The sequence below is a fragment of the Globicephala melas genome, chromosome 3 (assembly GCF_963455315.2).
Source record: "Globicephala melas chromosome 3, mGloMel1.2, whole genome shotgun sequence".
Taxonomy (NCBI): domain Eukaryota; kingdom Metazoa; phylum Chordata; class Mammalia; order Artiodactyla; family Delphinidae; genus Globicephala; species Globicephala melas.
This window is the reverse complement of record NC_083316.1, coordinates 16,114,082-16,128,650: the sequence shown is the minus strand read 5'-3', so window position 1 is coordinate 16,128,650 and position 14,569 is coordinate 16,114,082. Positions and strand designations below refer to the sequence as shown.

Sequence of the window (14,569 nt, the reverse complement as noted above, 5' to 3'; positions counted from 1 at the left end):
ATCTGGTTTACTCTTAGCAATGTATTAAGATTATCACTTCCAGTGCTTAAATATTTTTCCATATCACCATTTCAAAAACAGTATTTTATGGTACAGATATATAATGAATTACTTAGCAAATCGTACTTCAATTGTGTTAGAAATGGATGCACACATCCTAGAATTATTTTCTTAACATATATTATACAAGTACAATTGAGAAAAATGTTAAACATGCAAATAGAAAATTTAGATTTTAAAAATACAGCCACTTAATATAGGATTTCAATTTTGGTAATAACATCAGATTAGACATAGCTGAAGAGAAAATAGTGAACTGGAAAGTAGGTTAGATTAAATACTCATGTTAAAGCATGGAAAGGCAAGAAGATAGAAAACGTTAATAAGAATATGAAAGATATGGAACATGCAGGTCTAATACACAAGTTATCCAATTCTCAGAGGGATATTAAACAAGAGAATTGGGCAGAAGTAATATTTGAGGAGCTCATGACTGAAATTTTTTCCATACTGTTGGCACGCAACAAGTCAAAAATTCAAGAAGCATAGAAAAAAACAAAAACAAAAATCTAAGCAACGGTTAACAAAAATAACTTTACCTAGATGAATTTAAATAAAATTAAGTTTAAAATTTAAAACATCTAGGAAAAAAAGACATAATACTGTTAGGGGATAAAACGGATGTAGTGCCAGGCAAAGAGTTCTTGGATGACACCAAAACCATAATCCATAAAAGAAAAAAAAATGATAAATTGGACTTGATCAAATCTAAACATTTTTGCTTTCTGAAAGACCCTGTTAAGAGGATAAGAAGAAAAACCATATAGTGGGAAAAGATACTTGCACATCATTTATCCAATGAAGGATTAGTATGTAGAATATAAAAATAATACTCAAAACCTTTAAAAGAACAATTTCAAAAGCTGATTATTTAATCAGGAAGAATGAAATATTAAAAAAAATAAAATAAAAAAAGGAAAGATAAATCCAAGAGCCAGAGATACTATCTCACAACCATGAATTCTTTTGTGTACCAAAAATAGTCCTTAAAAATAAAGACAAGAAAAACTCGTATTTAGGCAAAAACAAACAACAACAACAAAAAAGTGACAATTCCTTGCCAATACACACATTAAAGCTTTTTTTGGAAAAAGAAAAAGGAAAATAATCAAATTGGCATCTTGGAGTGGTAAGAATCCGTAAGGACCAAAGCGATCAGTAAATATATTGTTAACAATAAATTATTAATGAATGAAGAGAAAACAAAGGAACATTTTCTGGGGTTTAAAATATACATAGTATACATGGGAACAAGGTATCAGAAGGAAGGAGACAAAGTTAAAATATTCTAAACTCCTTAAATTTGGGGTAATTGAGAAAATACTAATTTATAATAGATTTTATGTGTCAAGAATGAATACAGTAATTTTTAGTTTAATAAAATAGTAAAAGACTATGTAACTAACAAGATAATAGAAATTGGAATTTAAAATACTCCTAAATAAAGTGATGTTGACAGTTTTATTTCTCAACCTTTATTATGTTTATTAAAATGTTCATTCAATTAAATAGTTCACACATTTACAAAATTGTTGCATGTGACTTTATCTTGCTTTTTTATATTTTATGATACAAAGATAAAGGGAAAAAATCTTTTTATATAGGACCTATTTTCAAGGATTCTAGAAAGGCATATTTAAAAACTAAAATGTAAACTTAATAAAATATGAAGTATATAACCAATTTAATATTTCCAAAATAACCCTGTGAATTTCTGTAAAGTTTTTAAAATTCAAAGTTAGAATGACAAATTTTCATATTTGCTCTTGAGATATAGTTTTGTTTTATAACACAAGATAGGTAAAATAAAAGAGAAAGGCTTAGTACACAAATTTATAATAGCTAGGTAGAAGTCATGGTAATTTTTTTAAAAACCAAGAAATAAGATAATAAATATGGAACAAGTAGAAAAATAAAAAGCAGACAAATATAATGTAAACTTAAAGAAGTATATATCAATATTTATGTTAAAATAAAATCACCAAAATATTTAAGAAATGTCTACTGAGATTATTGTGCTGAGAGTTTTAGTATGCTTTTGTCAGAAACTGATAGAATAATCACATAAAATTTTATTAAGGAAACTGAAAATTGAATACCACAATTAAGAAGTTTTACTGTTTAACAAATATAGAACATTGCATTGAACAACTTTAGATTATGCATTCTTTCAAAACTTACACAAAACATTGACCAAAATTTACCATGTTCAGGACCACAAGGCAAGTTTTAATAATTTTCAAAGAAATGGTCTCATTTTTATTACAATAAAATAATGCAAGATACTAATTCAAAAATATTGCTAGAAAAACTCCATCAGAAATGAAGAAAGACACCTCTAAATAAACAATGAGCCAATAAAGTAATAAAAATTGAAAATAGTTAAATGGAATGATAATCAAAATAGACTGTATCAAAAAGGAAAAAAGGGCAATCAGTTTTTTACTCATTTTATGCTGACAACAAACTTTGAAATCAAAACCTGAGAAAGATATAATTTGAATTATAGATATTCTCTTTCATGAACATAGAAATATCATAAATAAAATATTGTCAAAGCAAATCCAGAAAAAATAATTACTTTAAAATGAAAAGGAGAAAAATCAAAATTCATTTTCATAGGTGAAGCGAAAGGTTTTTATAAAGTTAAACATTCATTAATAATAAAAATACTACTAATAATAGTGGTAATACTACTATACAGTAGTTGAAATTGTGAATAAAATTGAGCACAAGTTCAAACTTGTGCTAAATATAAGGTCAATATAAATGTATTTCTTCCTTTTCTTTATATTAGAAACAATTAGAAAATGAAACTTAAAACTCTATACCATTTAATATCACTTTAAGAAAATAAAATATCTAGAAATAAATACTGCTTTTCTTAGGTATCGATCACCTAATCTATAAATAACATTTTTTAGTAAAATTAGGACCTTTCCCTCACTGAATCTTTGTTTCTTTGGTTCCTAGGTTATTCAGAGAATTTAAACTTAGATCATTTGAAATGTGACATAAAGAATCAAAAATCATCAGCTTTTATTAGATGTTTTCTTTTTAGATTATTTCTTCTAAAATGTTTGTTTTAATTAACTAATTAATTAATAATTTTTACTTCAAGGATAAAGTGTAATCTTGTATTAGGAGCAGCTCACACATACCAGTTTTGTAGGTGTAGGTGAAATTACTGAATTTCTGAGCAGATGATACTCAGCCCTTGCTCTTGGATCAACTGATCCTTCCCCTGTGGATGTAAACATCTTCTCTGTAATTGAAAATGCTAGTCTCAGTTTTCTGGCTTGAACTCTCTTCATATTGGCATGTGACCTTGAATTTTTCCATTGACCTCGCGTGTTGTCCACTTTTTGCTCATGAGGAAGTCCATTCAGGCATTCTCACTGGCCATGCTCTCCTTTTAATGTCACATTGTTAGCCTGGGTCCCTCTGTTTTACCCTCCACATTGACCACCTAAACTCTGTAGCCTTCCTAAGAAGTAATTTAATGTGATGTTGACAAGTGTTCTCTTGATCTCTAAAATGAAGAAAATTGTCAGAATTTCAGGGCCCTTCCAAGCTTGAGATTCTATGAGTATATGACTAGATAAGTCTTAAATTCCTTTAAGTGTGGGTTGTCCTGTTCTCCTCAGGTAAAAAGTTATTCCATTCTTTAGAGAGGGTTAAATCTGTGACAAACTGTTTCTTTTGTGAGTCCCATTCACCATTTATATAGTATTTATCTTTTTTTCATATAACTGTTACTATTTTCAAGATATAATTGCTAGACCTAGCCCCCCAAAGTTCTAATATATTTTTTGTGTGATTATTTCTTATTCTTTGTAAACTATATTCACATTTAGCATCATTGCTGTCTTTAGTATTGCATGATTTTAGATGTCACTGTAAGAAAACTGGATTCTTTATGTTATCTGAGCTTTTGTTTCCAACTCTTTCACCAAAATGAATTTAGACTTTTCATTGAGGGAATAAAAACATCATTTTAAAAGTATTGCTTATTACACCTGCATTTAAACAAATCATTACCCATTCATGTAGTCAATTGTATGATTAACCCATTACAGTGGAAAATTGTCTGAATCTTTCTATTATTTAATTTTGAGGTCTTTTGTTCATTTACTCTTATGGTTGTAGCATTTCTGGAGAAACTGTATATTTTGATGAAGAGTTGGAATAAGAAATTATTTAAATAATGATTTGTGAAATAGCTTTTCTGAATGTATTTGTATTGCCACAGTTCCTCTTTCTATGACAATTGCTTTTAGAATTACAGACACTTCTGTTATGGATGTTGTGCATTTAAATGTAACAGCATGTGGCTACAGCTGAGACTGGTCTTTTCTGAAAGCAGAGGTTCAAACCACATGTAAGAGCAGAGTTCAGGTCGATTCAGGTATCACTATAAACTTCAACAATATATTTCTCTGAGTTAATATATTTTCCTATTCTGAAAAAAAAATTAAGTACCTTGTATAAAAAAATACTAAAAAGAAAATCATGCATGCATGAAATTTGAAATCAGTTCCCAAAGAAGAGTGAATTCAAAATAGTTGAGATGTGCCTGTACCTAGAAGCTTTGAGAAATAACAAAGGGAATGCTTTCTGTCTTATTCGTATTGACTTTTCCCTCTGTACTTTTTCTTTTTAGAAATAAACTTAGAAAACATAACGTATAAAAGAAAACATTTTATTACATAACACCAGCCTCTGCCCCCATGATATCCATGGTATTATTGATATTATTAACAGTACAACTTTGTATGAAAAAAGTTAACTAGATCGGTAGAGATTTTACATCTTATCAAAGATAAACCTCAGCTAAATAACAAAAGTTGGTATTATTATCAAATGAAATGATCATTTGAGATCATATTATAAGGCAAGCTCTATTAATTAAAAGAAGATGCAATGTGTTCCATAGAATTTCCTTTTTAATTTGCTTTAGTTAGGGTTAGCTATTTACCAAACAGAAGACTATGTTATTTGTATAAATTTCTGACACTATTTTTCCTAATTAAAGTACTCTAGAAATGATAGATTTTAAACATGTTTTAAACACATTTAAACAATGGGATACATTTATTTAATAAAAGGAATATAAAATTGGTTTTAATTATTTTCTACCAAAGGTGAATCCTTATTCATGGACATTATCAAAAAATTCTGCTAGTAATTATTTGTAAATACCATCAATCAATTTGAGTTTTCTCTCCCTTTGTTAGAGTAAATCTCAGATCTTTCAAAATAATCAAATGCATTATGTACTTATTGCATAATGTGCAAGTGATAGAAAACATTTGAGTCCAGTTAGAAGGAAAGAGAATCAGAAAATAAATTTTTTATGGATCATACATCACCAACTAGCTGCACAAACAGAGAGCACAGGTAGCACAGTGTAGATAAATCAATAAGTCTGAAAAAATGGTAGAAAATATTGATGAATGGAAACATGGCAACTATCTGATATCTGCCAGAAGTTTAAATCTTCTAAAAATCATAAACATGTTAACTTCTTAGGTATATTTTCTATTAAAAGTCTGAGGAAGCAAATGGAAATCCCATTTCCTAATGAAAGAGAAAAAGTGATTAGTAAAACAACCAAAAAAGAAATTGAATATACCTTCTCTCAACAACAAGAGAATATCTAGGAGTTCTAAATTAAAAAAAAAAAAAAAAAGACCAACATACTAGGTTTTTAGAATCATCTCTCAGAAATATTATGGAAAAATATTTAAGTACAGATGCATGTCCAACACCTCAACAAAAGTTCAAGGTGAATCAGTCACTCTTAAACAAAATGTGGTAACCAACTAATAATTTACTATGTAGATGAGACTGAGAACCCTTTCTGAGGAAGAAAAATTTGCCATAAGTGAGCTTCCTGGTAAATTGAGATTTGAAATTACCTGTATAAAAATGGAAGGGATATTTATATTTTAGAGATAACAAAAAAATAGTAAACATAATATAATATGAATTATATCAGTGTTTAACAAATTGAATAGGCTCATGTTTGTAAAAATTTAAGAAAATTTAAAATAAGTGATAAATTAACTTTGAAATGAGAAGAAAAGAAAATTGTTCCAAAGCATTGATAACAGAAAACATAAATAGCTCAGTTTATTTAAATTAATTGTTCTTTACCAATCCCCTCCAGAGTTACATTCTAGGATAAGAAGTGAACTTGCAAATGTGTCAGTATGTTATGAGGTATCACTGAGGAAATAGGATTGTAAATTGGAGAATCACAATGAATGAAGAATAAGAGTGAGAAGACATTTATTTTCCCAAAGAAAAATTTATACGGCTGTCCCTTAGAATCTGTGGGGAATTGGTTCCAGGACCCCACCCCCCTCAGGATAACAGAATCCACAAGTGCTCAAATCCCTTATATCAAATGGTGTAGTGTTTGCATATAACCTACACACATCCTCCCATATACTTTAAATCATCTCTTATAATATCTTATAATACTAATACAATGTGAATACTATGTAAATTGTTGCAAATACAATGTAAATGCCATCTAAATAGTTGCCACAGCATGGCATCAAGTTTTACTTTTTGGAACTTTCTGGAATTTTAAAAAATATTTTTGGCCCATGGTGGTTGAATCCACAGATTCAGAACCACGGACATGGAGGGCTGACAGTATTTGTTTTATCTAACCCTGAAAAGAACCTTGAAATTTTGATATTTTATTTCAATTTGATACTAAGTAACTAACGTGTAGAAAATGTTGTGTTCTTCAGACTTTGCACACTCTAAATGCTATGGAGCTTTTCCTGTGCTTGAGAAATATCATAAAGATTGCTTCTGATTATCCATCAGTTTATTCTATTTATAGTCAAAAGGCAATAACAAGAAAAAAAAAAAAAGATCTGTCCAGATACTAGTTATGCTTTCAATGGAAAAAAAAAATCAGCAGCTATGTAAATTTTCAGTTCATAGATAAATAGTATGGAGGGAAATAATGAAGAATGATAGAAACTTCTTGGAATATGTAGGGAGAGGGGCTTTCAACCAGGATCTCCTGCTGAGAAAGTTAATTCTGAATGGTGATGGGAAAGGGCATAAGGAATGAGCCATGGGCATATATGGAGGAAATTGGTCACTTTTATACCCTGAAACTCTTTCTTCACTTTCACTTCATGAAAACACATGTTCTTCCGCTCCTACTCTCCCTGACCACTCATTCTCAGTACCTTTATATTCCTCCTCGTCTCCCTCACAAGCTAACAGTCTCAGTACCTGGAGAGGAATTTAGGTTTTAACTATGATGCATTTTGGTGGATTATCTCACCTGTAAAATATTGAAATACGGTGAAACTGAGTAAAATGTTCTTAGAAATCATATCAATTTTTGAAATGCACGTACTATATTTCATATGCAGGAAATACTATTTTTCTGGCTCTACTTTCTCTCTGTTTTCAATTTCTCTAAGGAAAAGCTAGAAAGAGTACACTTGAGCATTAGGATATTAATTTTTTTTCAAAAGTAAAATATCATCTTGCTTGTTTGTTTCAATATTACTTTTAAAGATTGTAATGACTCTAACGATCGGAATGTGTATGCTGCTCTTAGGCTACCTGGGATATTTTTTTATATATTCTAACTTTCTCTGTTTCTTAATGTGTGTAAAGTCCAAATTTGGGTATTGCTTTCTTTCAACCACTAGGGATTAAAAAATTTCCTAAAGCTCTGGGTGGTCTAGTTTTACCTCTGCCAGATTTTTACAGATTTGAGGCACATCACACTCTTTTTGGGACTCAGAGTCCTCATCTCTAAAATACAGGGGCTGGATCATGATCCCAAAGGTCTCCTAAAACAAAAAATTATGACTCTAGTGCTTTTTCATTTGCTGACTGAGACCAACATGTACAGAAAGGCTGTTCTACATCAACCCTGGAATATTGGTATTTGTACAAACCATATTTCACGTCTCCCTAAACAAGCGTTCACACAAAACCTTACAACTAATTGGCCCCAAGGTACTGTGGGTAATAAAGGAAAAAAAAATAAATGTTTGTGCCATGCTAGAAAATAAAGTGTGAATGATTATATGGTGTGCCATAATACATTTCTTAAAGTCTAATGCAAGGGAGAGCAAATTAGCTCATACCTTTACTAGAATAAGAATTTGAAAACACTCAAGTTGGATATTGAAAATGTTGTAATATTAAAATCAAGGGACGAAGCCAAATTAAATTTACTATTTAATTTTGTCTTTTCTTTAGGTTATTCATACCATCAGTGCCACTGATAAGGATGATTTTGCCAATGGACAAAGGTTTAACTTCTTTCTTGATGAGCATCTGTCTATAAACCCAAACTTCACTCTGAAGGACAATGAAGGTGAACATGAATACATATATTTTTTGATCTTTGTGGTATCTGCTTTGACTTGATATGGAATAAGCCTGAGCAGCTTTGCTTTATTCTTATATACTCATGAACAGCTTGCAAATCAACATTCAAAGTCAGTTTGATGTTAATGTGTTATGATCCGTGAATAGCTTGTGTTTAAAATTGAACCATATGTACAAATAACTTTCAATGAGTTTATTCAGAAGCATCCCTTTAAACAAGAAATGTTCATGTAATATGCTCTTGGGCAACTTTTAAGAGAAATCTTAGCTGACAAACATGTTTATGAGAACTGTTGCAACTGCTAGGAGGTGGAAAAAATTTAAATTAGGATAAATGAAAAATATGTCCTAGGGACCATTAGAAAAGGAACTGCAATGTTTGAAATCATCTTGCTTTACCAAGGCTATCAAGATGTGCTGTACAAATTATATTTCCCCTTGTTATTATGAATATTTTTCCAAAATATGGGTAGATACATATGCATAATTACAGAGCACTGTGGAAATTTTTGAATTATTTTTGTTTAGCCTTCTTATTGTGTAGGGAAAAAAGTACATAATAACTAGAGAAGATTCACCATGATTTAGAATCCTGATTTGGTAGATTCCTCAAAGTTGTGTAAAAGTCATTCTTCTGTATGGAAGGGAAACAACAAGCCACTCAATATGTACAGTGTTCTGACTGGCATCAACTTTCTTCTTCTCAAAAGTAGTTTTTGATCACATATATCTGAATATACTGTTATTTAAGATTTAAGACGTGCCTCAGAATCACATGAAAGAAACAATAGCATGTACATTTTGAAGTAGTTAATTCCTTCTCTGTACCCTTCATGTAGAAGCATTTTCAAATTCAAGCAAAAATAAAATCACTAAATGACAACCCACTAAACATTTTTTCCATTATCCCTAAGCTTCCTTAAATAATCATAACAGGGATACTAAATTGTGCATGTGGCCATAACAAAATTCATATAAAAATACCAAGCTTGTTTGTCTCTCTCAGTTTAACTATCCCTGTGGTCAGCTGTACTTATGGCAATACATATTTATCCATGTTTGTGTATGACAAATTGTATTAAATTGACTATTGAACATTTATTTACATCCGAACATCCAACCCTACAATCCCAAATGTATTTAAATATTATAATTAACTATGCTAAATATCTGAAAATCAATTCATATTTTCCCATATTCAAATAATTGCATAATTTGGAGAGCATTCAACTTTCTGCTTTAATAAACTGAAATTTACTATATTTAGAAACACATATTTAGAAATCATATTTCAGTTGAATTTTTTCCATTCCAATTAAAATTTATTTAAATTTTAAAAGCAATTTTAATTTGATAATATTATAAATAAAAATTGACTTAGATCTGAAGATGTGTTGTAATCAAGCTATTTAATGTAAATAACTCCTGAAATATTTTAGAAAAACAAGAGAATTTTACTGTTGTTGAAACCTATATTAGTGACTAAAAGTCCTTCATTCAAGATTAATATGCCTGGAATTTCTCAATTTAACTAATGAATACATTCAAAAGGTCTCATTTTAGTTATATGACAACATTACCAGTGCTGGGAACTCACATTCAAAAAATTCCCCTCAAATATGTACACACTTTTGAAAGTGTTTATAATGCCGGTGTAAATTTTTTAACATTTATTTTAACCATATATATGAATGCTTTAAATCAGCTATGCCATCTCAAGTATGTGATGCTTGTGGGCAGTTGTATGGGAGTAAAGATGTTTTAATTTATTTTAAAATTCATTTAATTTATTTTAAACATTTTTGGGAATTGATGAAATTATATATAACACAAATAATTTCTTTCAGATAGAAAAAGCAGCAAAGTTCTTAAAAACAGGATACTAGCACATAGGTGAAAACACATGCTTGAGCAAACAGCCTTGTTTATGCTAGATAAGACAAGCCACCAAACTTCTCTTAACCTCAGTTTTTACATCCATTAAGTTTTGGTTTGAAATATCTACTTTGTAGCATTGGGGGAATTAATGGCGCTGTATAAAGATATTGAGTCAATGGGCTTCCCTGGTGGCGCAGTGGTTGAGAGTCTGCCTGCCGATGCAGGGGACACGGGTTCATGCCCCGGTCCGGGAAGATCCCACATGTCGCGGAGCGGCTGGGCCTGTGAGCCATGGCCGCTGAGCCTGCGCATCCGGAGCCTGTGCTCGGCAACGGGAGAGACCACAACAGTAAGAGGCCCGCATACTGCAAAAAAAAAAAAAAAAAATATATATATATATATTAAGAGTCAAGATGGCTTTTTCTCTAAACAGAAGGCAGTTATGGATAATAATTTATAAAGATGAAATTTAAAATGGAATAGTCATACCAAAATGAATATATACATATATTCATGGGTACATAAACACCTCTGTGGCCAACAACCAGAACAAACTACAAAGAGTAAGAGTCAGCAAGTCCAGGCCTACTGGATCCTGCAACTTGGTCATTGCATTCCGTGAGTTAGTAAACATTTACATGCCCCCAGAACATAAAGAAATCTAGAAGAAAAAATTAAAACCATTGTTCTTCTGTGCCCCCTGCTTACGTGAATATGAATATTCAGGGAACAATAGAAGCCAGACAGAGACTCCAAACCAGGATGAGTGATCAGGAAGCCATTGGTTTAGTGGCGTCTCCAAAACTGCTTTATGGCAAAGAGTGAGTAGAGACAAAAAGCTGTTTCTAAAATTAGACAGAGAGAAATGCATATTGTTGTGTATGATAAATCTGAAAGTCAAAAAATTAAAAGATAGTCAATAAATAATAAGAAATAAATCAGAAAATGAATTCACTCTGAATCATGCAAAATACATAAATGAACAGAAAAATACTTGAATATTAGCATGTTTAACATTTTCAAAATTAAGAAAATGAAGATTTTTTTAAAAAAGACCGAGAAGTGATTACATGAAATGAGACAATGAAAGAAAATATTTATATAAAAATAATTTTAAAATCCTTATTAAAATAAAACTACAGTTTTTGCCTAGATAGAAAAGTATATAAAATGACATGAAAATATATAGATGTTTAGTGTTATATACATAATTATATATAAACATACAGAAATTAACATTTTAAATTTTGTTTATATATATATGTATGTATATATGTCATGTATACATAAGATATATATTAAAATATAGGTATTGAATATACAGAAATGTATATAGAACTATTTCTAGAAATTACATAGATTTAGTTATACATATAGACTATATAGATATAAATTATCCATACATTTAAAATTTATGTGTAAACATATATGTATATATACATGTATGATGTATATATGTATATGTGTATACATATGTATATGTTTTATATACACACACACACAGATACAAAGAGAAAACAAAAAAAACTGCATTACTTCTAGACTGGACACAGAGATTTAACAAGTCAAAAGTAAAATCCATTAATTCAAGCAAACAAAGTTTAGGTATGTCAAAATTTTTTAAAATTGTGAGAACACTTAATAGATATGGAATATAAAATATTTGGAAGAATTAGAAATTGTAGCAACAAGCAATATATGTAGATAAAATTGCATGACAATTTTTCAAGGTTGAAAATATGTGGACCCTCACGATTAACATGAACACCAGGGACTTCCCTGGTGGTGCAGTGGTTAAGAATTGCCTGCCAATGCAGGGGACACAGGTTCGAGCCCTGGTCTGGGAAGATACCACATGCCACGGAGCAGCAAACCCTGTGCACCACAACAACTAAGCCTGCGCTCTAGAGCCCATGAACCACAACTACTGAGCTCACTTGCCACAACTGCTGAAGCCCATGCACCTAGAGCCTGTGCTCCACAACAAGAGAAGCCACCGCAATGAGAAGCCCACGCACTGCAATGAAGCATAGCCCCCACTCACCACAACTAAAGAAAACCTGCATGCAGCAACAAAGACCCAACACAGCCAAAAATAAATTAATTAATTATTTTTAAAAGTTGGCTATTATATAAAAAAAAAGAACACCCAAAGGCAAGCAGGAAATCAAATCTATACTTGAATATGCCAATTTAAAAGTGCTAAACCTCAAAGATAAAGAGAAAAAATATTTAATCAAAAGGAAAAGGCAGAATATTTAAAAAGCAATAATAATTAGATCTAAAGTAGATTCCTGTTAAAAAAGAAAAAAATAGATGACAGAAGTTGATAACAATTATATGCTCAAACTGCTAAAGGAAAAGAATTTCCTATTGTCAACATTCTCTATATTTAGTTAGCAGTGGTAAGCTATCAGGAATTAAGGGAGGACAGTTATTAAAGACTTTTTTCCAATGTATAAGAAAAGAAACTTTTAAATGTTTAGCTACTGACATTTTGGCAAATATTGTATTAATCTTTGCCTTCAGGATCTCTGCAAGAAATAATAGACAAAAAAGCCTTGCAATTAACATTTCATTTCAAATGTTAAAACTTGAAGAGTTAACACTAGAATAATAGTTAATAGAATATGAGTCTGTAATTTCCAAAGCAAGGAGAGATTTTTAAAAAGTTAAATAATAAAACATTTCATCAGTAGAACAGAGGTCAGAAAGTAGAATAAAAGATGCAAAATAGAAGCAATGACAATTTTATTTGAAGTAGAAAGTAGTTCAAATATACCATAGTCACAGATTAAATATCATTTTTAAAGATATTTTATTTTAAAAATAGACTGTTATATGCTACTTACAAGAGATATGCCAAATTCAAAATGTAGTAGGAAATTTTACATGAAAAGTTAGAAATATTTAGCTATTGCTTAAAAAAAACAGCTATTGCTGAAAAAGAAAACAATTCCAAAACTAGTTTTCTTAAAATAAAGCACATTTATTCATTTATTTAGCTCACATTTCTAAGAATTAGCAATTTCTGATGGGTTCAGCTGGACAATTCTGCTAGTCTCAGGATATTTCAATCACTACAATTAATCAGCAGTGTACTGAATGTTCTCCTCAGTCCAAAAAGATAAAACAAAACAAAAATAGAACAAAAGAACAATAATAAATAGAAACAAAACATAAGATTATCATTGTTAACAAATGAGATGCAATTGTCTTTCTGAAAATTTAAAAGAATCCACAGAAACATCTTAAGAAACAATTGGATAGATTGCCAAATTTTGGAATACAAATAAATGCCCCAAATGGCTAGATTTTCTATATGTAAAAAACGTGAATAAATAGCAAATCAGATAAATGTAAAATGGTAAAAACAAATCAAAGAAATTAACAAAAAACTCTTCTAAGATCATCAGAGAAAAAATATCCAATAAATAATGTTCAAGTCACCATTATGAAAGGCAATGTTACTGAAAATATTAAAAAAACCACAAAAATAATATCTTTACCCCATTAGTAAATCAACACTCAAATTTCCAAATTAATCTATAAATATAATTTTTATCATAAACTGAATTTAATAATCTGTTAATAAAATGCAAATGGTAAAGGGTTGAGAAAAGCAAGAATGTAGGAAAAGAAGAAAATAGAGGAAAGAGAAGAAAAGAGGGCATATCCTAACGTATCAAGATATTATAAAGATGGTAAAGATTTACATCTCTATAAAAGGAAGAAATGGCTATCAACTAAAGCAATAGGTGTTTGGAGTACCTTTTCTTTGAATGGATGTATTTGCTTTGATAGATAGGACTCTTGCTTTCTCGAACAGAATGTTAGCTCAAGGAATAATCTGTTAATTGTTTCCTCTAATTATTATGAAGATGATATTATAAAGATATAAAGGTAATGTAAACCCTGACAGCTGGCTTTTCTTTTCTTTTCTTTTTTTTTTTTTTGTAATGTAACTGCGTGACTAAAATTTGATTGATTGACAGGGATCCATTTCAAAGAAGCAGCCATTTCAAAGATGGCTGTCTTGAATAAACACATTGTCAGCCACTAGTAGATAGAAAGACAGCTCCCCCATTCCCTTTTGTTCTAGAGATTTTGGGGTGATTTCAGTAACTGATCATTTGGGCTTTTTTTTTTCTTTTCCCCAACTTTAAATTCCTGTTCTTATGTTTTAAATTCATCTGTAAAGAGTGAGCTTGAGAAACTCTAGGCCCCTACCCTTGACCACAATAAA

General features: G+C 30.2%; 1 protein-coding gene across 5 annotated transcripts in view; it reads left to right on the top strand.

Annotated features, from left to right (window-relative positions):
• CDH18 (cadherin 18) overlaps window positions 1-14,569 on the top strand; it is a 1,040,565-nt gene that overhangs the window by 993,863 nt on the left and 32,133 nt on the right. For all 5 annotated transcript variants that reach the window (XM_060295678.1, XM_060295679.1, XM_060295677.1 and 2 more), the window contains one exon: window positions 8,314-8,431. In XM_060295678.1, coding sequence (XP_060151661.1) covers window positions 8,314-8,431 — 118 coding nt within the window. The remainder of the gene's footprint in view (window positions 1-8,313; window positions 8,432-14,569) is intronic.